The sequence below is a fragment of the Misgurnus anguillicaudatus genome, chromosome 19 (assembly GCF_027580225.2).
Source record: "Misgurnus anguillicaudatus chromosome 19, ASM2758022v2, whole genome shotgun sequence".
In the NCBI taxonomy this organism is placed as follows: Eukaryota; Metazoa; Chordata; class Actinopteri; order Cypriniformes; family Cobitidae; genus Misgurnus; species Misgurnus anguillicaudatus.
Genome location: NC_073355.2, coordinates 38709373 through 38735044, shown reverse-complemented (window position 1 = coordinate 38735044; position 25672 = coordinate 38709373). Strand labels below are relative to the sequence as shown.

The window sequence follows — 25672 nt, the reverse complement described above, 5'->3', positions numbered from 1 at the left end:
AACTTTGCAAAGATGTTCAACTTAACTTAAACAAAGATCCTCTTCATTTGTAACTGAAGTGCATGACACAAACAATGTATTTGCTATCCATCCTTACTCACTCCAAAGAAAATGTATCATGATCAGGTCAAAAGACAAAATATATGTTATTAGCATATGATTAATAGCATTTCTTGACTTAGGCTGATATTTAAGTGTTTATGCAGTCCTATTTTTTCATGTACAAACTTAATGAAATGAGAGATATACATGTAAATTTAGTGTCATTGTTGTAAAAAAATGTTGAAAATGTTAAAATATAGTTTCAATGATACATTTTATATTTTTGTTTCCATTAGTACAGTAACCTTGGTTGTAAGGAGTTATATACTGTATGATAAACATGTGTATATGAAACTTTTCTGTTAAATAAAATAATTGTTCTTCAAGCACAAAAAAGTACTTGTATTATGACAAATATTTTGGTAAAGACACGCCAAGTTTTTATATAGTTTCAAACAATGTTGTAGATAGAAACAAGAACCTAATCAGTATACTTTCTCAAAGCACACTGTAATTCAACTTAAAGTGTACCTCCCATAATGGCATGTGCAAAAGCTGCACTACTTTACAACTTATTTTTAGTGCACAAAGTTACTCTGCCTGCATTTGAAGAAAGCATGAAATAAGTACAATTATGGGGTATTTTCATTTAGTACATAGATGTGTTAATGTATTTGCAGTATACTTAGCATAAAATAAATGCATTTAAAATATATTTTAGTATATTTATTTTTTACTAGGGCAGATAATCCGGAAAACGGCAAAACCCTACAGGACGCACAGATCAGGTCTAAACAGTTGTGATGCACTGCAAAAAATGATTTTCAAGAAAAAAAATTCTTAGTATTTTTGTCTTGTTTTCAGTAAAAATATCTAAAGATTCTTAAATTAAGATAGTTTTTAGACCAAAAATATCAAATGTAAGTGATTTTGTGCATAAAACAAGCAAAAAAATCTGCCAATGGGGTAAGCAAAAAAATCTTGAACATTTTTCTTAAACACTAAATTCAAGAAAAATTCTAGAAAAATTTGCTTACCCCATTGGCAGATTTTTTTTGCTTATTTTATGCACAAAATCACTTAAATTTGATATTTTTGGTCTAAAAACTAACTTTTTTGGGTCGTTTTGCTCATCAAGAAAAAGCATTTTAATTTAATTTAAGCTCCCTTGCTTGTTATTATTTTCACCTGTTCCCCTCATTAGTTCTCTCTATTTAAAGTCCTTGTGCTCTTTGTTCTGTCTACGTTCGTTTTGATTTTGTCAATATTTATCGAGTTAAGTCAAGTTCATTGTTTATATGTTAGTCTAGTCCAGTTTACTGTTTTTGTGATATATAGTCTAGTCTTGTCAGTGTTTAATATATTCTGTTCCATGTTTGTTTTGCCCCATCGTGGGTTTTGTTTTCTTGTTTTGTAATATGTATTTCGTGTTGTCCATATCGTCTGCGCTTGGGTTCGTTCCTTGTAATTCCTCACAGAACGAATGTAGCAACTAGAACCCAGCAGACATTATGGATTCGTCTTTGGTTGCCCACCGCAGCCACTATACCCACCTACTGTTTGGCATGCGGCAGAAGGGCGCGGAGATTCGGTCCTTCGCCCTAAGGTTCCTGGATGAGGCTCGTCAAGCCGGCCTCACCGGGAGTGAGCTAAAAGTTATATTTTATGCCTGTCTCGATGAACCTCTCAGCTCCAGAGAGGTGGAGATGCTTAAGCCCTTGGACTTCTGTGACATGGTCAGGTATGTCATGAACAGGCCTGAACCCAGGGTTTCAGCTAAGGCTGCACCTCCACTCGCAATGTCTCCCATACTTGAGGATTGTGTTATCGGAGTGATGACCCAGGAGAACCCGGCACTCACCACCTCGAGCCCCGAAAGCTCTGTCCAGCCTGTCAGCCTTCGGGGTAAACGTGAGCGGAGGATATCGTGGGAATCGGCATCCGAAGGGTCCTCTACCGAGCCGGTCATGCCCACCACACCGCCTCCTCAAATTACACTCTCTGCGTCGCGCCCTAAGAAGAAGAAGAGGAAGAAGGGGTCCACGGCTCTTCAGCCAGCTGCAGCCTCCCCGGCCTCTGATACGCAGCAGCCGCAGCCTCTGCCACCTCAGCCTCTGCCCGAGTCGGCCCAGCCACAGTCAGCTGCAGCCTCCCCTATCCCGGGCCCTGTCTCGTCTCCACTGCGGGCCGCAGCGCCCCCTGTCACGTTCCCTGTCTCGTCTCCGCTGCTGGCCGCAGCCTTCTCTGTTACGGTCCTTGTCTCGTCTCCGCTGCCGGCCGCAGCGCCCCCTGTCACGGTCCCTGTCTCGTCTCCGCTGCCGGCCGCAGCCTCCTCTGTCACGGTCCCTGTCTCGTCTCCGCTGCCAGCCGCAGCGCCCCCTGTCTCGTCTCCACCTTCTGCTCCACCCTCGTCACCCTGTCCCTCCACCTGGTCCTCAGCCACTGTGTCCATTTCCTCCATAAACTCATCCCCTGTCTCTGGCCAACCCGGCTCACGCACTTCATCCCCGTTTCCTGTTTCCCCTCAGCCTTTAAACCCTGCCCTTGTTCTTCCTGTCCTGCCACAAGCTGTTTCCCCCCCTAAGAACCCCGTTAAGCCAGCCTGGACTCCACGCAACCAACCCTCAGCTACACCCCGGGGACTGTTGCGGCAAACCGCCCGTCACCCCGCCTTCCCTGATTAGACATCAGGTGCAACTAATTTCGCGTGCCCAGACCCGATAACAATGCACTGTTTCTATCATTTGGTATGCACCTGAGCTGACACTACAGCGGACTGCAGTGCTAACTCAAAGGAAACCTTGAGCGAGTATTAGAGCCTGATACCTGTTTTAAAGACTGTGCGGGATTGGGTACTTACCATAAAACTCTGAAGAGACAGCCGGTAAGCTCTGAAGCTTTGTTTGTTTAAGAGACACTGTACTTTGTTGCTGTTGCTGCTACCAGCGTGTAGTGTAGCATTCAATGACGCTCTGTAAATGACGTCATTATTCTTGTAGCGCATATTTAGCTTATGAGGTGTTTGTTTGCGTAGTATGATAAGATGTGTTTATTTGTATTATTCTTTGTTTAGCAAATTTAGGGTTTGTTAACATTTATTAGGATTTAATTTATTTAGTCAGCTTAATTTACTGAGTTTAATTTACTTTCATGCTTTGGTTAAGTACTTTAGAGCATTATAAAACTGTTAAAATCCATTTGACATTTAAATAAATCAAATTAGTAAATTAGTAGTATTGACTGTATTTACTAAATATTGTTTAATTATAAAAATAGAAGGTCCTTAATAATTATGGTTAAAAGCATGGGTTATTTCACAGCCTTTATTTTAAATCCGGTTAGTTAAAACATACAATACAATAAGTAAAAGCTACTGACATCTGATGGTTAAATATAAAGTCAATGATATTGAATGTACTCTTGTTATTGGGCTGTGCAATATACTATGGTTTGGGTTTGGTGTAATGTTTGTGTTAAAATGGTTTATTGACTTAAGTACTGAATCATGTAATATGGTTATGTGTATGTATTCTGGTTAAATGTAATAATTGCTATTAAGTCATGGTAACACTGCCAATTAATGTATTTTATTGGTTTCCTTGTGTTTACTATATTGTATGTTTGTGTCTTTTTAAAGGTTTTTCACCTATAAAGCTTAATGTAGCTTTGGTCTGTGGTAAATAATCCAGAAAAATAAATGAATGGAAAAGTTTCACGAAGGCCTAATCATTGAGTGGAATCCAGATTATATCTTCAAAATTAGTGAGAACCTAACTCCTTCAAGTGTGGGAAAGCGCACAGTCAGAGAATACACTTGACAGTGAAAAACCGCCAGGACTGGAGAACTTTAAAACTCACCTGGAGGCCTGGAAAAAGTAAATTGCTGTGGTGTTATCCTAAAGTGTGCATCATTATTCCGGTGTTCCAACCAGAAGGTATGGCGGAAGCAAAGTCGTTGGAGCAGCTTAAAGCTGAAAGAACCAGCGCAAAAAGATTCTTCTCTCGACTCTCCAATTTCATTTCCAGAACTTTTATGGACATGTCCGAGGAAGAGCTCAGAGAAAGCTTAAATAATCTTTCACTACAAGCCACAAAAGTCATAGAGGCAAATGAGGATGTGGAGGCTGCTTTCATCGCTAAGGGAGAGACTGAGAATGCTGCAGAAGATGAGCCAGCATTGAGTTCGCAACAAAGGGCTGATCTAGTGAAGACAGCAAAAGAATGTGAGCAGAAACTAAAGGAGGGAAGAGATCTAATTTCAGAGACTCTCTGGACCAAATTTGGAGATGCTCGAATGTCCCTAGCTTTCCAAGTGGCAGAAGCGGAGTGTGACCGTGTCTCTCTCGCTCAGTTATGTGCAAACCTGGAAGCTTATGATTTTATGCTGAGCCACCTGGAAGGATTGGTAAAAGCTGCAAGAGAAGCATATGCCCGTTGGAATCGTTGGGCTCCACCTGCTGAACAAAAAGACTTTCAAAGCCGTCTGATGAAGCTTGAGGTATGTCTCCCTAAACTAGTTTCCAAAAAGGCGGAGTTAATTCAGGCAAAAATCGAACAGAACTCTGAGAGAGGAGCAGTTACAGCCCACGGTTCTTTAATGCCAGCTATCAAGTTGAAGCCCACATCCCTACCTAGGTTTACAGGAAGTAAACGTGACTTTCATCGTTGGCGGAAGGAGTGGGAAGCCCTGCAGAAACAAGGAGATCCAACTGGATCAAAAGAGGTGAAGAAGTTTCAATTGCTGGATAGTCTTGAGGATAGAGTGGCAAGAGAGCTTCGACTTATAAGCTATAGTACAGCAGAAGAAATATTCCGCGTCCTCGAGAACCGCTTTGGAAACAGAACTGCTATCGCCCTTGAAATTGTGGAAGAGTTGCAAGCAATGCCACCGGTGAGAGGTCATCAAGCTAGGAAAATAGTGGAGCTGATTCAAACAGTGGAAAAAGCCCTGCAAGACCTAAGTGAGCTTGGAGACACTGGAGCCATGAAGAATCCCCTGGTGACAAAATCCATTGAGAGCAAACTCCCAGAGTCACTAAAAAAGGAATGGCTGGTTTACGCTGCTAATATTGCTGTTGCACCACACACACGTTTCGACAGGCTTCTTGAGTTCCTCAAAGAGCAGGAGGGAATCTATGAGCAGCTGGAGCAGCTAAGAGAAGATGAACCCAGTAGGAAGGAGACCAGGTCTGATCCAAAGCATGCCAGGACAAGAGCCACCAAGTTGAGTAGTGATCCAACATGTTGTATTGTCTGTGGAGACAGCAAACACAAGAAGAAGCTGTATTTCTGTAAGAAATTTAAGACCCTGAAACCTTCAGAAAGGAAGGATGCAGTAAGAAGGCTTCGAGCATGCAAAAGATGTCTAGAAATCCATGATGATGGTGCATATTGCAAAACCACTTACTTGTGCAGAAATGTGGAGTGCAAAGACCAAAAAATCCCTGAGCACCACTACTACCTGTGTCCACACGCTGAAACCAAGAGTACACCTCAGAACAGAACAAAATCTGGTTTAATGGGAAGCGGAGACACAAAATGCACAGAATCCCAAGAGGAGTTTCTCTCCAAGCTGTCACCTGAGTTGGCGCAGCAATGTCGAGATGCATTCTGCAATTCAGCATCCAGGACCCTCAATTCCATGGTGAGTGAGCAGGGGCTGTTAGCTGAAAGTGGTTTACGAGAATTCCCAGTCATCATGATGTTACTACAAGTAGTGGCCAACGCTGGACAAAAAGTTGGAACTCTAATTGATCTAGCCTCAGACACAAATTACATCACTCATAAAGCTGCTAATGAATTAAACCTTCGAAGCGAAGACGTCACATTGGTGGTTCATGGAGTTGGCGGGATGAAGGTGTCAGTCGAAACCAAGCGCTATCTGTTAAAGATCAAAGTTAGTACCCCTAGAGGTACTCTCAAGTCACACCAGTTAGTGTGCTATGGACTCGACAGTATTGCAGAGATCCATCGGCATGTGACAGCCAAGAAGTTGCAAAGAATATTCCCGGAAGCTCCACTGCATGAATTGGTGAGACCAAAAGAAATTCAACTTCTTATAAGTCACAAGGAAGGACAGCTGGTGCCCCAGAGAATTCGTGCAGTTGGAGATCTCGTCCTCTGGGATGGTCCTCTGGGAAAAACGATAGGAGGTACTCACCCTGACCTTTTTGAAGAGCTTGATGTGACTGCACACATGTCAAAAACTCATTTTGCACGCTCAATGAGAACTGCGGCAGTAAAGTATGAAGAACTCATCTGTAAAATTACACCTACTCATCAGTCTTTTGTGTATCCTGCCACCCAGTCTAGCACCGCATCCCTCAAGCGAGACTTCCTGGAATGGTGGAAGTGGGACAGTATCGGTGCTGCTTGTGAGCCTAGTTGTGGAGGTTGTCGCTGCGGAAATTGCCCACCAGGGGGCAAGGAAATGACACTCGCTGAGGAAAGAGAAGCAGAAATGGTGAAAAATGGCTTAACATATGTGAATGGAGACAAGCACTGTGAGGAACCACATTGGCATGCTAAGTACCCGTGGACGGAGGATCCAGTTTCCTTACCAAACAACAAAAGGGCTGTCGAAGCAACATTCCTCAGGACAGAAAAACAGCTGGCAAAGGAACCAAAATGGAAAGCTGCCTACATGGCACAAGTGCATGAGATGGTCCATCGTAAAGCTGCAGTAAAGTTGTCCAGAAAGGTGATTGAGAGCTGGACTGGGCCAGTATGGTATATCAGTCACTTAATTGCTCCAAACCCTCACTCTGTTACAACCCCAGTAAGGCTCGTTTGGAACAGCAGCCAAAAATTTAGAGGCCTGAGCTTAAATGACTTGCTGATTAAGGGTCCCGATGTACTCAACCCCATTCGTGGTGTCCTATTAAGATTCAGAGCTGGAGTTTTTGCTGCACTGGGCGACATACGGAAAATGTACAATTCTGTCTGGCTGGAAGATCGAGAAGTACATCTGCACAGATTCCTCTGGCGCGATTCTGAAGAGGATGAAATTGAAGAATACGCCATAACAAGGGTAAACATTGGGGACAAACCAGCAGGTTGCATTGCTCAACTGGCCATGCGAGCGACTGCAGATCTCCCCATATTCAATCACCTCAAGGAGGAGAGACGTGTACTGCAAGAGGATGCTTATGTCGATGACATCCTGACTTCCAACAACAACATGGATCAACTGAAAGTCATTACGTCTAATGTCGAGCAAATCCTAAAAGCTGGGGGATTTTACGTTAAGCCCTGGGTCTATTCGGATCAAAGTGGGAGGAAAGAGCCTAGAGACAGTGGGAAAATTGAGCCAAAGTCTATGATCTTACCAAATCAGTTGACAGAAGATGACAATAAAGCTCTTGGCCTTGGATACACAGTACAAGATGATAAGCTTCATGTCATGATTGCAGTAAATTTCTCAAAGAAAAAGAGGAAAATGAGACTTGGTCAAGATTTATTAAAAGAACAAGTGAGATTACAAGCACCAAATCCACTTACAAGGCGAGAGCTTCTAAGTCAAGTCTCAGGGCTGTATGATCCAATAGGCCTGGTGACTCCTGCCAAGCAAAAAGGTGTAATATTGGTACGAAGAGCCTTCCAAGAGGCCAAAGTCAACTACGGCCCAACCAAGGATACTTGGGATGCAGCTTTGTCAGAAGGGCTTCGGGAGGATGCAATTAAGCTTTTGGAAGAGTATGCTGAACTGGGAGAAATAAAATTCATCAGACCCTTGACACCGGCTGATGCTGTTACTACTGAACCCTTTGGTGTCACCTTCTCTGATGGCAGTGAACACGCGTATGGGGCAGTGTTGTATCTTCGTTGGAGCTGTCATCAGGGCATAACTGTGAGGCTTGTGGAATCCAAGGCTAAATTGACCCCCCTCGACTACAAGGGTGACGCCGTAAAAGCGGAGGTGTGTGGAGCTGTCTTTGCTGCCCGGCTGAAAAAGTATTTCCAAAAGCATTGCAGGATTCAAGTTGAAAGGTGGTACCATTTGGTTGATAGTCAGACTGTCCTAGGAGCAATACAACGTGAAAGCTATGGTTATCAAACCTTCTTCGCAAATCGAATCGGCGAAATTCAAAGCAGCACCAACGTCCAGGATTGGTGGTGGGTTCCGGGGCCAAAGAACATTGCGGACATCATAACGAGAGGAGCTGGCCCTAAAGATTTGGGTGAAGACTCTGAGTGGCAGTCAGGTCCAAAATTCCTCAGTCTACCAGTGAATGAGTGGCCAATTAAGTCTGCTAAAGATGTTGCAACGGCAGCCAGAGAGAACATCACCAAGATCCAGAAGAAGGTGTTTGTAGCCGCAGTTACGAGAGCTCAGTCAAAGAAACAAGAGCTGGACCTGAGTTCAATCCAGATGGAGTCAAGAAGACCACCTGATGAAACAGCAGTTCAAAAATTAATTGACATGAAGAGATTTAGCAATCTAACAAGACTGATTAAGACGGTAGCACTGGTTTGGAGAGCTGCAAAGAAGTTCCTCCAAAATAAGGCATTGGATAATCTAAAGTGGGAGGCAGTATCAACTGCTGGTGTTATTACTCTCAGGGAAAGAGAAGATGCTTTCAGGGACCTCTGTTTGGCAGTGCAAAAAGGTGTGATTTTCTCAAACACCACAATAGATCGGCTGGTTGTCTACACAGACCTGGCAACTGGACTTCTGGTGTGCGGCGGCAGAGTTCAAGTATTTCATGAGGACCTCAAGACTGTTCCCCTCTTGCCCTTTGATGCCTGGATCGCAACTCTTTTAGCTCGTGAAGCTCATGAAGAAGGACATGATGGAGTGGCAGGCACCTTTTTAAGGATGAGAAGGAAAGCGTGGGTTTTGAGGGGAAGAAGAGTTGCTCAAAAAGTTGTCGACCAATGCATCTTCTGAAAAAAAGCAAAAGCCAGAGCATGCCAACAAATAATGGGGAACTTACCTGAGGAGAGAATGAGACCTGCTGCACCATTCGAGTTCACTGCCGTCGATCTTTTTGGACCCTACCAAGTAAGGGATGATGTTAAGAGAAGGGTGTCAATGAAAGTCTGGGGAGTCGTCTTTTGTTGTATGGCAAGTAGAGCCATTCATGCAGAGATTGCAAATTCTTTATCCTCAGAGAGTTTCCTATTAGCATATCAAAGGTTCACTGCAGTCAGAGGTCATCCCCGCAAGATCTGGTCAGACCCAGGAACAAATTTCATTGGCGCAAAACCCGTATTAAAAGATTTGTATGCTTTTCTGGAAAGTCAAGACAAAGCAACTTTGGAGGAGTATGCAGTTAGGAATGGAACACAGTTTAACTGGAAAGTGCATCCAGCAGATTCACCGCACCGAAATGGTGCTGCAGAAGCAGCAGTACGCATTACCAAGAGAGCACTTCAAAGTCTGGAGAAGGGGTCGAATCTTACCTTCAGTGAGTTTTTAACAACAATCCAACTAGCAGCCAATCTTGCAAACGAACGTCCAATTGATGCAAGAGTTCAAAGCCGCGAGGGCTGCATTCAATATGTAACGCCAAATGCACTACTGCTTGGTCGAGCCACACAGACAGGGGACTACAAGACATTTGACTTTGCCAGTTACCCGTATAAAAGGTTGCGAGAGATACATACCCAAGTCAATTGCTTCTGGAGATCATGGAGTCAACTTGCTGGTCCAAACCTGTTCGTGAGGAATAAGTGGCATACAGCAGAAAGAAATGTCGCCGTTGGAGACATCGTGTGGCTATGTGACCAAAATGCACTAAGTGGGCAGTTCAAGCTCGGAAGAGTCATTAATGTAAACTCTGATCCAAGAGGCATCGTAAGGGATGTAAATGTTCAAATTTCTCCAAGTTACTGTGTCCCTGTCCAAAGGTCAAAAGTTAAAGAATCTGCATTTTGTGACAGGATGAGGATCTGTCAAGGTACTGTGCTGCACAGAGACGTTAGACGCCTTGTTGTTCTTCTCCCGGTTGAAGAGCTAAAAAAGGAGTAAAGGTAATGACGGCACGGTTGCTATGCTGTGCGATCTTCCGAGGGGACTACGAAAGATCGAGTGGGAGGTGTTGCGGCAAACCGCCCGTCACCCCGCCTTCCCTGATTAGACATCAGGTGCAACTAATTTCGCGTGCCCAGACCCGATAACAATGCACTGTTTCTATCATTTGGTATGCACCTGAGCTGACACTACAGCGGACTGCAGTGCTAACTCAAAGGAAACCTTGAGCGAGTATTAGAGCCTGATACCTGTTTTAAAGACTGTGCGGGATTGGGTACTTACCATAAAACTCTGAAGAGACAGCCGGTAAGCTCTGAAGCTTTGTTTGTTTAAGAGACACTGTACTTTGTTGCTGTTGCTGCTACCAGCGTGTAGTGTAGCATTCAATGACGCTCTGTAAATGACGTCATTATTCTTGTAACGCATATTTAGCTTATGAGGTGTTTGTTTGCGTAGTATGATAAGATGTGTTTATTTGTATTATTCTTTGTTTAGCAAATTTAGGGTTTGTTAACATTTATTAGGATTTAATTTATTTAGTCAGCTTAATTTACTGAGTTTAATTTACTTTCATGCTTTGGTTAAGTACTTTAGAGCATTATAAAACTGTTAAAATCCATTTGACATTTAAATAAATCAAATTAGTAAATTAGTAGTATTGACTGTATTTACTAAATATTGTTTAATTATAAAAATAGAAGGTCCTTAATAATTATGGTTAAAAGCATGGGTTATTTCACAGCCTTTATTTTAAATCCGGTTAGTTAAAACATACAATACAATAAGTAAAAGCTACTGACATCTGATGGTTAAATATAAAGTCAATGATATTGAATGTACTCTTGTTATTGGGCTGTGCAATATACTATGGTTTGGGTTTGGTGTAATGTTTGTGTTAAAATGGTTTATTGACTTAAGTACTGAATCATGTAATATGGTTATGTGTATGTATTCTGGTTAAATGTAATAATTGCTATTAAGTCATGGTAACACTGCCAATTAATGTATTTTATTGGTTTCCTTGTGTTTACTATATTGTATGTTTGTGTCTTTTTAAAGGTTTTTCACCTATAAAGCTTAATGTAGCTTTGGTCTGTGGTAAATAATCCAGAAAAATAAATGAATGGAAAAGTTTCACGAAGGCCTAATCATTGAGTGGAATCCAGATTATATCTTCAAAATTAGTGAGAACCTAACTCCTTCAAGTGTGGGAAAGCGCACAGTCAGAGAATACACTTGACAGGGACAGAGGGCTCGCTCTCCACCCAGTCCCACCCTGCCAGGACCACCCCCTGTGAACGTTGTTGTTCCCCCGCCCCCCCTCCCTTGTTTGTTGTTTTTGTCACACCCAAACCCATTTGTTATTATTGCTTGTCTTCCTCTGTTAATGTTTGTAATGTTTTCATGGTTCTTGTTTAGTGTACAGTCTGTCTTGTCCTGTGTTTCTCCTTGAGGGCCGCCAGGTGGCGTCCCTTGAGGGGGGGTACTGTCAGGATCCTGCCCGAATCTTGTTTTGTATTATATCTAGTCTTGTTGGCAGGGTTCTGACAGTACAATGTTTTGTGTGGGAAATGCATGTCCTCAGTATTAGTTATATTAGACCACGCATTTCCAGTGTCTCGTCACTTTTTACCCGCTCCCTTGCTTGTTATTATTTTCACCTGTTCCCCTCATTAGTTCTCTCTATTTAAAGTCCTTGTGCTCTTTGTTCTGTCTACGTTCGTTTTGATTCGTTCCTGTTGTGATCCTGTCAATATTTATCGAGTTATGTCAAGTTCATTGTTTATATGTAAGTCTAGTCCAGTTTACTGTTTTTGTGATATATAGTCTAGTCTTGTCAGTGTTTAATATATTCTGTTCCATGTTTGTTTTGCCCCATCGTGGGTTTTGTTTTCTTGTTTTGTAATAAAGTATTTCGTGTTGTCCATATCGTCTGCGCTTGGGTTCGTTCCTTGTAATTCCTCACAAGTCTAAACGACTATGATTCTTTCACAGGAGCATCACAGGGTTGACAGAACATAAAATTATACATTTACATTCATTTATACATGATACCTTTTTTGTATAAGATCATCACAGTACTTATATAATATCTCTTTTTCCTCTGCTCTAATAGATGTACTTTATAAACACACTTTATGTCACAATGAACCGAAGAAGACTAACACTAAATTTCAAGAACCAAGTGCCCAACTAAAAGAAACACTAACCGGCACAATGGTGACTTACTTTATTTACAAAATGTGCAGCCATAGTTTAGAAGTTAAACTTATCCATGTAATTCTGCATGGATATTCATTTTTGTAAATTCATTTTAGCAATTCTGTCATTTTAGTTTTTAAACAAAGATGAGCATAGAGAGGCAAAAGTGAAAGACAGTGTTCATTTAACTCTTTATTCATTATTTTAGTATTACTTTCTCCAAAAAGAGTCATTAAAATAAAAATAACATTTGAGAAAAAAATCCAAAATTTTGTTAATTTGACACGGAGTGACCCAGCAGGTGTTCACCATTAATGATTCAATAATCACTTTATTATCTAAATAACTTCAACACTGATTAAGTGTTGTTTTAATACCCATCTGGGTGTGGATTATATATACACACCAAGCAGTGTTAATTTAACACTGAGGATTTTGCTGTGCACTCTATTTAAAATATAACACAGTCTCTAATACAGCATTGCTTAATTATTTTTATCAGTAATTTAGGACACAATCAAGGTTGCTACTTTCCATGATCAAATGTTTTTTAATGCAAAGAGGACATGAACATTTAATTATATAATAAAACGTTTAATTAATAATAGCAACATAAACATGCCATAATGTGCTGTAGTGCAGGGTACACAAAGTATACCCAAATCTTTATTTGATGGTATATCCACTTCTTATTTAAAGAAATTGAGGCATAAATTAAAAGTATACCCACTTCTCAAGGCACCATGACCACTGTGTGCATGTTTCATTTGTGTATTGTTTCTGACTAGGTTTCTATTTTAATCTCAAGGAACTTATAAACTACATGTTGAAATGAGTCAACTTATTCATGTTGAATGAACGTGACTGAATATTGTGGATTATGATGAATACAGATAAACAGACTCACCTGATACTCTCAGTGTAACTGCATTACTGGTGACTTCTGATCCTATGATCTCTTTTCCTTTACAAGTGTAGTAACCTGTGTGAGACTTAGTAACAGATTTGATTATGTAATACTTTAGTTTTTTCGCCTGGATGATTGAATCATCTTTATACCAGCTATACTGCCAGCTGCTAACTCCTCCTCCATTGATGACACATGTGAGATTGACAGTTTCTCCTTTGAATACATGATCAGAAGGCCAAACAGACACTTGAGCTGTGGGTCCTTCTGTACAATGACAAACAATTCACACTGTAAATAAATAATATTCTGCATTTTCTTTTATTACTAGATTCTAAACTGAAAGAACAAAGTGACAATGGTACGCAAACATAATGTTTAAAGAGCCCCTATTATCCGATTCATGATTTTACATTTACTTCGGTGTGTGTGTGTGTGTGTGTGTGTGTGTGTGTGTGTGTGTGTGTGTGTGTGTGTGTGTGTGTGTGTGTGTGTGTGTGTGTGTGTGTTAGTGCACGATAAAGGTGCCAAATAATGCATTAAAATAATATGCTCAATTGTTCTCTGATATATTTACTTTTACAAACTTTTATTTTGTATGCGATTAATCTTTTGACAGCCCTAGACAGAATATAGAATATACAGAATGTGAATATACAATATGGACGTTATATGTACATATATGATATTAATGTAGAAACTATGAGAGAGAGAGAGAGAGAGAGAGAGAGAGAGAGAGAGAGAGTACAAAATGTTATAAATAAACAAGCTATGTGCATACACTGTAAAACCTAAAAAGGTAACCGGTTGCCTTAAACCAGGGGTGTCAAACTCAATTTCATCCCGGGCCACATCAGCATTCCGGTTAATCTCAGAGGGCCGGTTGTATTTGAAGGACTGTATGAATGTATCAACTCTTTTATTACTGTACATTGCATAATTTTCTCTGCATTTGCTTACTATTGGTTTTGTTAATAACTCAATTAATACCTAGCTTTGAAAGTAGAAGCCCAGGCAAATAATGACAAATTGTATAGAGTACAACTATTCTACAGATTATTTTTAAAATAATTGTGGTGACAAAAACACATGTTGTATGGGAGTACAGTACACTCTAAATGTTCTGTTATCCTTCATTGTGCAGGTCAGAAAATGAGAGGCATTTTAGATACTAATAAAGAGCTTTACAATCTCCAGCATAATATGCATTTATTAGACACATCTACCCTCGCTTGTTATTTCTTGCCCTCTTTACAAAAAAGCTGTGATTTTTTTTACCTGGCTTTGAGTGTCTGACTGATTGACTGACATCTCATGAGTTCAGTGTTGTATGCTACAGATCAATAGTCGTTTATTAAAAGTAATCGGTTCAGATGAGTCATTAGTTCGCGTATTTAGCGGGAATAGACGCGTTGTAAACTAATCCCAGCTGGGCATCGCGTGACATTTCTGTACACGAGACGGAAAACATTTCCTCGCTGGATCCGCGTGAGCGTGCGCGAGAGAGGGAGAGAAAGCACGAGCAGATACTGGCCGTTTCCATATGCGGAGGTCGCATAGGCAGCGTCATCACCCCTGGTTTATTTAAGTTAACTGACCATTACATTAGCAAGTTATACGCATATTATAACTATTTACTATAAACAAAGAATAATATTTAACTTTATAATTGTTAATATTCTGAAACAAGACAGTCTTGATGACGTATGCAGCCTGGAAATGCGACCTAAGGAGGCTGCAGCTTTCGCATTAGACACGGCCACTCTAGTGCGCGCGTGCGGGGCACTGCTTGTTATTTCTCATGCAATCATCAACATTATCACTATAATTACATTACAAAAAGACTTTGGCGGGACAAAAATTAGTTTTGGTGGCTGCTAAAAAATCTATATAGGAAATAACCTGCAAAAAAATAAAACTTATAATAACAATAAAATAATCTGTAAACTCTCGCGGGCCACATAATTAACATAATTTGTAAAGTCTCGCGGGCCAGATGAAATGAGGGGGCGGGCCGGATTTGGCCCGCGGGCCTTGAGTTTGACACCCCTGCCTTAAACCATTTACGTTTTAAAACACATACATATGATTACTGTAAACTGAAATATAAGTGAATATTTGCATATGAATCAGTATATTTAAAGGCACACCATGTAACTTTTTGGCCACTAGGGGGTGCTAGACATGTATTTTTCACGCCTAGCGCCCCTTGAGGCCACAAGCGCCGCAGCACTGTCGCAAAGGAAAGGAACTGGCCAACCTTAAAACTAAACTAAAAACGAAACATTTAAAACGCTAAACGATCAACATTTTAAGACAACAGTGAGAAACGCAGTCATGTTACAACTTTCTGATGAGGAACTCGTGGCAGAAGCCATTTCTCAATCTGAAGGCTGCAGCCTCCGGATGTCGTATTTCTAAGCTGCATACGTCATCAAGACTGTCTTATTTCAGAATATTAACAATTATAAAGTTGACTATTATACTTAGTTAATCGTAAATTGTTGCAGTATGCTTATGACTTGCGAATGTAATGCTCAGTTATTATCTACCAGGTGGATACTTCCGCAACTTATACAACCCGGAAGTAGCGCCTCACGTGAAAGAGAAAGAACTCCGTGTACGTTATAAAGATCGCTCTGCATCTGATCTCTATCAAAAGTCCTTAACAAAAAATGGAATTATCTCAGCTTTTTGCTCAAAAATGGGTGTTTTTGAAGAAACCTACCCTATTTGAGAGGTAATAAAAAGAGAACTAATGAAGGTAGGAAGAAACAGGTTTTCTTTGTTTGAAAGCAGAGGGTCTGTTCTTTCATTTGATATATTGTTTGTTTATATATTTAAAGAAGCACATTTTCTGGAAGGCATTAAACTTTTGTGAAAATCATGAAAAATGCTGCCGCTGGCTGGCAACTTTTTTTAAAAACGCTTGCGGGGAAAGAGTTAACTAGCATATAGTGCTAACTCAGCAGTGACAGATAAGTTTTTAGCATTATATTGTAACAACATTGTACTTAATTTATTGTGTAATTTAATGTTGGGGCATACAATGTCTTTTGCATGCAAAAGGTTTACATAAAAGGAGGAAACAATCACGTTTGATACTCGCGTCTCCTACTCAAGTTGTTACAAACCCTGTAACTAAATCAAGCTTTGGTGCTTTCAGAAACAACTACACCCGTTAGAAGGTAAGCCTATATTAATATGATAGTAAATATAGTTAAATTGTTGTAAAGGGCTTACAAGAAGTTGTTTTGTTTATAGTTTTAAACTTATTTGTTCTGCTGAAAAGGAAGTTATTTTGAGCAATGTTTGTAACAGTGAAACTGGATGTGAAAATGATAACTTGGGCTGAAACTAGCAAGTCATGCATCATGCCTGCCATCTCATTGCGCCGGGTGAAAGATAGGGCCCAGTGATGGTCAATTTTGTGCTACACAACAGATAATTTTTTATTTTTATATTTTTCTCAGCTGGTTCTTATCAGTAACCTCATTTTTGGAAATGTGATGTAATGAATGAATTAAATTGAATCACCTTCAGTTTGTCCAGGTTGGATGTTTAAAATCAGCACTGTAAACAACAAAGAAAAACTTTAAGTTTAAACATGAAGATGATAAACCATCTGTATATAAAATACATTAAATTATAGATCATGTTTTTTTCTGTAAATATAAATATCAGTGATTCTTGGGAATTTGGATAAAACAGGTTTAAATTTTGAAAAAAAAAGTTAGTTAAATTACAAAATCTGAAGATATATCATTATAGACCAAGGTCTTGGCAACCTCCCCTGTTCGTATTTTTTTCATAAAATAGGCATTTTTCCAGATATTACTCATACAACGTTTACTTTAATAACTCAACAGCACTGAAGAAACATATTGTAAGCATATTTATTTAAAACAAATAAAACTCCGTCTGACGGTGGTGACACTAATCTGACGGTGGTGACAGTGGCCTCATTACAACATACAATTCCAAAATGTATACCACTCAAGTCAATGGCTTCTTGCTTATACTTTATATAAATATTTAGTCCAAAAAATAACAATCCTGAGCACTGTGAGGAACAAATATCAAATAACTTCCTAAAATACATAAAACCTGACAGTGGTGACATCTGACGGTGGTGACAAAAACCTAATATAGATAAAAAAAATAGATGAGTTGTTCACATTAGCCATCTTGTTTCCCCTCTGTTGTTAGCTAATTCAAACCTCTTCTTAAAAGCTATACATTTATTTTATAATCTAATCTTATATTTTTTTACAAAGATGACGGTGTTGACATGATATGGTTGTCACAGTAGCAGTGTCCAAAAATATGAACAAGTTTAAGAGTAAATAGCAAACATACAGGAGCTTGAGTTTGAAGCATGCAGTAGAGCTGAAGGTTTGAAAATGAGGTCCTCATGAATGCAGTTGACCCTGTAGTTGTCTGATTTTATTGCTTTTTATAAATATCTGACGGTGGTGACGAATATGTGGGACACATTTTGAGCAATCACAAAATAATAGTAAATATTGTCAAAACTCACTTTTTGTAGTTTTTAATACATATTACAATGAACTCTTTCATGTGGTAAATATATTATTCAATTCAATTATTACTTTTGGCTTTTTTAATCAAGTTGAAATGATTATCTCTTAACCGAGGACAGCTGATTTTGTAGGCAATGGGCCAGCATATAATCATTAAATTCATAAAAAATAAAAATAAACCTATAAAAGAACCTTACATATGTGCAAAGGACCCCTGATTATAACATTGATTCTTTTTCTTCATGAAAATGTTATTAATTTCCAACAAAATTAGCACTTTTCTTAGTGGGACATGTTTTTGCCAAAGTTTCAGAAATCAGTGATATTATCGGTGTTGGGCAACAGCCTAAACAAACTAAACACAACACTTCAATTTTAAAGATGCACTCAGTAATTTATGGTGAAAATGAAAAAGTTGTACACATAAAAAACAGTAATATTAGTGAAAATGATGTCTGCAGTCAGATTAGACTATGTTCACACTGCAAACATTAACGCTCAATTCAGATTTTTTGCTCAAATCCTATTTTTTGTTTGACTGTTCACATTAGTGGCTAAAATCAGACAGCTGAAATACAGAAATGAACATGCAGACTACTGAGCGGGTGTGGTGGACTTCATACGGAGCTGCGCAGACCGGCCAGTCGATGCGTTTTATATCAATTCAGTGGAAGCGAGCAATACAGGAGCATACGAGCCAAGGCAGTCTGTTCCCGGGTCACGCGCGGGTCGGTCATATGGACAACACTTCAGGAAAGTCAACCACACTTATTTGCATGTTAGGGGCTTTCATGTATGAGGTGATTTGCAACAGAAGCTTAATATTTAAAGATACAATTTGTATAATTCACCGCTAGAGGGCACACAATCTAAATAATAACAATGACGTAGATTAATGACGCTCTGAAGCAGCATGGAGTGATGGGAATTGTTGTCTTTAACTTAACTGCTGATGGCCATCAATCAAACAGGAACGAGAAATCATGTTAACAGATGAGGTAAGGCAAGTTTTATAAATGTTGCGTTTGATGACAATGGGTCTCATTCACTAATAATTGCGTATGTTTTTTGTATTTATACGCACACTTGAACTTCTCATGAAAACGTTCCGCCTAATTCACAACGCATGCGTACGCACATGAATTTTTTCTTACAATACAAGTTTATTTGTATAGCACATTTAAAAACAATTAGAAATTGACAATGGTAAAAGACGAGAAACAAAATAGATAAAACAATTTAAAATAAAAAAATATGAAATAAAAATAACAGTAAGAATCAAATGACATTAAAGGCCAATGAGAAAAAGTAAGTTTTCAGGGTAGATTTAAAAAAAAGATTTAAAATAAAGATTTTTGCTGTCGCTGGAGGAAGCCTGTGCTGTCTACCGACCGGAGTAACATTAAATAAGTATTGGATGCGTTAACAAATATGACATTTAATTAATGTGGCAGAGATGCGCATCTGTATCTAAAATAATATATAATAAAATAAAACAGACATGAGATCAAGTGATTGATGTTTGGACTTAACATTACATTTACATGACATTTACATTAGGCATTAAGCAGACGCTTTCATATAAAGATTTAAAAAGTGAGGAAGGAAAGCATGAAGATTTGTCATTACGTGCATCTTTATATGTGTAGAAAAAATAAGTAGGCTATAATAATGTATACAATAATGTATATAATAATAATAATATAGATCATGTATAATAATATATAATTCAGAAAATATTATAATACCAAATATAATCATGTAAATTTTATATATCAACATTATTATAAACATTATAATTATAACCTAGTATTTGATTATAGTGGTTATATACACGGTTATTGTGTACGAGTGGTTTTAGGTTTTCTTGAATTTTTGCGTACATTTAGAAGAAATTTTGTTGAATCACGATTTGTTTGTGAAAATAACTGTACGCAAGTGTTCAGATCAACAAACGTACCACAAACAAGCGAGTAGCCCGACAAATGCTATTACTTTCGCATGTTGTCATGTGGTTTCTACGTCAGTAAAGGCAGTAACAAAGGGCCACGTGGATATTAACGTCATTGGCAGGCAACTGCACTGCCCCGTGTCACTGTTTAGAATTGCAATTTTCTCATAATTTACAAGTAATTGAAAAAATTTGAGATATTGTTAGTAATCAGCTGGACAAAAAATATAATACTGGCCTAGTGGTTTTTGCATATTTTACTGGGAATATCTTACAAATTGTACCTTTTATGTCTTGAATGTTTTAAAGTGGTTTTGCAAACATGCCGTTGGCGCATATTTTATGCAATTGTGATGCATATCAATCTAGAATGACGTTAAAGTTACATGAATTCCGATATGACTGTTCAGACTGCTGACGCGTTGCAAAACATCTGGGGTCTCATTTATAAAGCGTGCCAGTTCCCAAGCAAAGGTTATGATCTATAAAAAAACAAACTTAATGGAAGAATGGGCTTGAAGGGTGGGATCTGAGGATGATTCATGTAGCCTAAGCACAATTGCAGGTAATCTGTGATTTATAAACGGAACTTTACTTAGTTTTATAAGTCTTAATATTTTTTGGTGTTTGCCATTTTTGTCTTTTGTGCGTACGGGGACTTTTAGTAAGGATCCTACGCACAGTTTTATAAATAAGACCCCTGGCCTGTATCTGTTTTAGAACCACATAAGGAAGTGGCTCAAATCAGAATCGAAAAGATCAGATTCCATAGGTTTGTGCTGTTCACACTGTCATACAAAGAGACAGACATGGGTCACATATGGGCAGAAAATCAGATTTTGATGGCAGTGTGAATGTAGTCTCAATCTATGACAGAAATCTGTTTCATTCTACACATATATGAAGATCCTCACTGAAGATCCTCACCTAGACAGCGCGTCTAGGTTGTGTCATGATTCTTTTTTAATTGATGCCTGTATTTTCCAAATGTCACCAAGCACCAATAGTTTATTTCGGCGTGAAAACAGCCAAATAATAAATGAAAATGATTCCAAAGCAGCATGTCATTGTATTTTAAAGGACTGTCACAAAACAGTCAAAGTACAGTCAAAAATTCAAAGTATTTTCTTAAACTGACGTCTTGTCTAAGTAGGCATATAGCCTATTTATTCTTATAATGAGAGCATGTTGTGCATTGCAATTTTCTGACTAAATAATATAATTGTAAACAAGTGATTTTGCATGTCTGGTGTAAAGCATAAAGAAGGAATGCATTTTTGCAGGTAAAGTTCGGGTTTCTATAATGGAGGCCAGTCAGTGAGAGCTGTGCAGTAAAAGTAAACCTCACTCCCCAACCTCAAGAAGTGCTCTAGCGACAGACGTTAAAGCTTATGACCTTTAGCCTCCTTGTTAGAGCATCTGACTCTCATGCCAGGCCAGAGTGATTTGAATCTCGCTCAGGGCAGGTGCGAGTAGGACTTGTTACATTTCTATACATATTACACATTACAAGAAATTGCCTTATACCCTTAATAATCAATATTAGCTTGTGGTTTGTAATTTATTTTCATTAATAAAATTTTTAAAAAACATCCCCCTCAGATTTTTTTACACATCGCACTCTGAAAACAGCAGTTGACCATATGCTATACAAATACAATACAAAAAATAACAGCAAGAAAGAGAGAGAAGAAAAATCAAGATTTAAAATGCCAAGGTAAAAAATGTGACATCAACTTAGTTTTAAACTCACAGATAGACTTTCTAGCTTTTAGGGAGGTTATTCCATAGCCGCGGTCCAACTAGTGCAAATGCATGATCCACCAGAATTGCAGCCTACATTCACAAAATCTTTATACCCTGCTGAAAAAAACAGCATCGAACCAGCATGGACCAGCATGGGAATTATGCTGGTCTATGCTGGTTTAGCTGGTGGTCACCAGCATACCAGCACCAAAACACAACATATGCTGGTCTTGCTGGTATGACCAGCATGGGATGCTGGTGCTAATGCTGGTTTGGTGCTGGTATAGCTGGTGCTAATGCTGGTGCTGATGCTGGTTTAGCTGGTGTTCACTAGCAAACCAGCACCAAAACACAACATATGCTGGTCTTGCTGGTATGCTGTTTTTTTCAGCAGGGCACTAAGTGCAAGTTGTCAGGCTTTTATTTTGCTGGAATAAATGCAATAACAAAATATTAAAACCATATCAGAATGCCCACAATATACACAAATATCACTGCATAACATATGCACATAGTCATAGCTAGAGGTGACCCGAATAGTCTAAGATTCGATGCTTTGACAGGAGAAGCCTGATTCGACTACTGCACAGTCAATCGTCGCAGATGTGTTATAAAATGAGGATCATTTAATTTTGGCTGTATAAGAGTGCACATTATCTGATTTCACATTTAACAGCTTTCTCCCAATATAAAAAATATACAGCCTATTATGATAATACTAAGAAAATAATATGTGAAAAAGTAGCTTTCAATAAATATTTTTAAAGTCTGTTAATAGCCTAAATCCCGTGACAGGGCTACACGTCCATATCCAGAAACCATTGCAAAGTCTCTTTGTTTCTGCAATTAAAAAGACAAAACAGGCAATTCTATACTTTCGTTATTTTAAAATTAACTTCAATATTTCCTTGTTTTTATTTAACTTATAGATTATTTTGTGTTATCTGATTAAACTATTTGTGGCTTGTGTTTTATTCCCCTGCGCATTTAGGCATTTTGCACCCATGTTCTGCACCTTATTGATTCTGAAGGATCCTACCTTAGATCCTCACTTGCAGAATGTTTTTATTATTGTGGTTTTTATCTTTAATCATTTATTTACATAATCATCATAATCATTTTATAATCATTAGTTTTTATCCATTTAATTATTGTATTTGATTATTTAATATTATTTTATCATTATCAATTTCATTATTATCATTTTTATTATTACATTTTTGTTTATGAATTCATGTATTCATTATTGTTTTTATTCATTATTCATTCATTATTACATTTCTTTATTTTATTATATCATTCATTAATTCATTGTATTTCTATATTGGATATGTCTCTTGGTGGTTCAGTTTCACATTTGGGAAGTTTCATAGAGTTGTTCTGTCTGTGTGTAAACAAGATAGATAAAGAGAATGTTTATGAAAGCCCAAGGTCTAAGGGATGTTACAGCTGAGCAAATTTGGATATAACAAGTGCATGCTGTATTCCTGGGGTGGACGAGGTTTGAACATTGAGGCATATGCAACTGAAACTAACTGTCCATCAATAAAACTCTGTTCTATTTTTATCATCTAAAACCTCCGTCTCACGACTCTGTTTACGACTTTGTTTATGCTCTCCTTTAGCAACGATTGATCAGCCTTGTATCTGACAGATGCTTTGACAAAGTAAACTTATATTTTCTGATGTGATCTGGTGTCCGGGGCTGGATCGTTTTTTATTTTGTCTGTGGTGTGGAGACCAGATCTAACAATTCTGACTTCATTTTGTTTTTATTTTTTATTAATAATAAAAGGTGATCTGATCTGATTTAAGTTCTGGAAGTTTTGGATTGCTTTCCGTTGTGTCGATGTTGCGCTGTTGCATGCTGTCACATTCAATTTAGCTAAACGCGCTAGGTGCTCTGCGTGATCATATTTAGGCGTTCATCAAACTAAACATCAAAAAACAGATGTTTTCTTTCTTTTTTTTTAATTTCGGTGATGACACCAAAAATATCTCTACCGAATCTGACACAATTGTCTCTCTTGTAATTTAATATTATGGTTGGTGTTAACTTTCAAATGATAGAAAAGAGATTCCTGAAACAAATGTTATAAGAATCATCAGGTGTTTCAAGTGAATAGAGATGATCAAAGTGAAAGTAAGCAATCAGATATTTCTGTGCAACATAATAAAGCATATATAGTGTCTATAAAATCATTAATTTCAGTGTTTTCTGGTTATAAATGAACCGTTTAAGGAATTGTATATAAAGCTTGTTTTTTATAGTTTACAGTAACAAATTATATGTAATTTCTCGTCTTTTATTTCCTTGCCACGCTAAATCTCAAAATGAAATAAGATTGCTGAACTTAGCCGTGGCTTCAGAGGCTGAATCTAATTTGTTATTTATTAGATTTAGTTATCAAAAATGTTTTGTGTAATATCTTTGTGTGCTATTCTGTACATCTTGGCTTTAAAATGTTACGAGGAATCATTTAATGGATGTTTATATACACGTTGTCTTTCATATTAACTTAAGATAAAAACGCATCCTCAGTTTAGTCTTTGTTCATCACTTGAAAGGCACTTGTGGTCACTTTATCAGAAAGCTGTCTGTGTTGCCTTCAGAAATGCAATAATGGATATTTCAGACAGAAATTTTAAAAAGCTCACTAATGATTGCAGGGTATTGTTGGGATTCGGTTTGTGGGTTTTTGAGATTTATTATTTCCTTGTCATGCTTTGTTTTATTTTACTTATTGCTACTTTTTGTTTCTTGTTTTACTTATTGCTACTTTTTGTTTCTTGTTTATTGTATTGGGTACTGTTTTTGATTGGGGCCTTGCCTTTGATTATGGTTTTGATTTGTATCATATCTTGTTTTGTTTCTTATCCTGTCTTTGCATTTGATTAGTATTGTTCCTGTGGTTTAAGTATTATTCTAGTGTTTATGTTTGTATTTGAGTCTTGCCTGTGTCTCCTCGTGTTGATTTATTGTTACCTCCTAGTCATTTGTTACCCTGGTTACTCATTGTCTTTATGCTCCTCCTCTTGTTTGTTGTCATGGTGTTTTATTGTTCTGGTTTTCTCATTGGTTCATATTGTGTATATACTCACTTCCTGTTCTCCTCTTTGTCACGGTCCATTGTTTGATGTTACGGTGTTTGTGCCCTGAGTTTTTTTCGTGTTTGCTTTGCTTACCTGTGGATTAAATCATTTAACTGCACTTGGATCTGTTCTCTCCTCATTCGTGTGCACATCGTGACAGGTATAGCCTACAGTAAGTGAGAGATTTTCTTGTGCAGGAACTGCATTCACGCACGGACATTCAAAGCAAAGCGATTAAGCATAATTTTAAAGGGAGTATCAACTTTTTATAAAATGTGGTAGTTATTTTTTTCCGGCATCTCGGGGCCCCTCCCAGCCCGAGGCTCTGGGCTTAAGCCCAGGTAAGCCCATGCATTATTGCGGCCCTGATCACGATTGCAATAATCCAAGTGCAATAAGACTTACTGTGCATTCACACCAGACAGGGAAGGGAAGAGGCGGCAAGAGAGAGTGATTTACATGTTAAGTCAATGCAAAGACAGGAATAGGCATCCTGCAGCATGGTACGCGCAAATGACACGAAACGCGATGAAGGCGGGGAACGCGTGGAAGGCGCGGTGTGGATGCCGCCTTTTTTGAGAATTGAGCGTTGCCATGGGAAAAAATCTGAACTTTGATTGAACTTTGAATGAACTGAGCATTAATCCAACTTAGGGCTTGGCCTCAAATACCTACACATTGTACCAGATGTCAAATAAGGAAATTGTGGTCGACTGTATCAACAGTGGCGGAGCCAGAGGGGTGTCCAGGGTGGCACATTGTTAAAAACAAACATTATGAATATTAACCCTCCCGGCGGTCGCGGCGCAAACTCTTATTTTTCAATCACTGCGCAAAGAGACTTGGATTACTCTGCTGATTTTGGACATACAGAATGTGATTTATACATCATTTAAAACATTAAAGTGTCATTTTTTGTGTGTCTATAAAATCTGAATGTTGTGCTTTTCACAAAATTAAGAAAATATACATAATGCGCGTTCTGTTATCTCTCCATCAGTGACGTCTTTTCAAAAACGCGCCAGAAAAATTACTGTAACTTATATTACTGTATAAGTTACTGTAATACTTTTCATACCATCAGAAGATAAATGTCATGTCTACATAATGCTTGGAATGTCTTTAAAATGATGTAAGTGAAGTCGTACATTGCTACTACATTATTTCACCGTATATGCTGGAAGTGTGGTAATTTTCTTGTAGACTGAATA

General features: G+C 38.5%; 1 protein-coding gene across 1 annotated transcript in view; it reads right to left on the bottom strand.

The window, feature by feature from the left end:
• Positions 1-13004: 13004 nt before the first annotated feature.
• The window catches only part of LOC129425603 (Fc receptor-like protein 5), a 50347-nt gene continuing 37679 nt past the window's right edge, over positions 13005-25672 (bottom strand). Inside the window, exons 25-26 of the mRNA XM_073856665.1 lie at positions 13128-13394; positions 13005-13039 (exon numbers count right to left, since the gene is read on the bottom strand). Of these exons, the coding sequence (XP_073712766.1) occupies positions 13005-13039; positions 13128-13394 (302 nt within the window). The remainder of the gene's footprint in view (positions 13040-13127; positions 13395-25672) is intronic.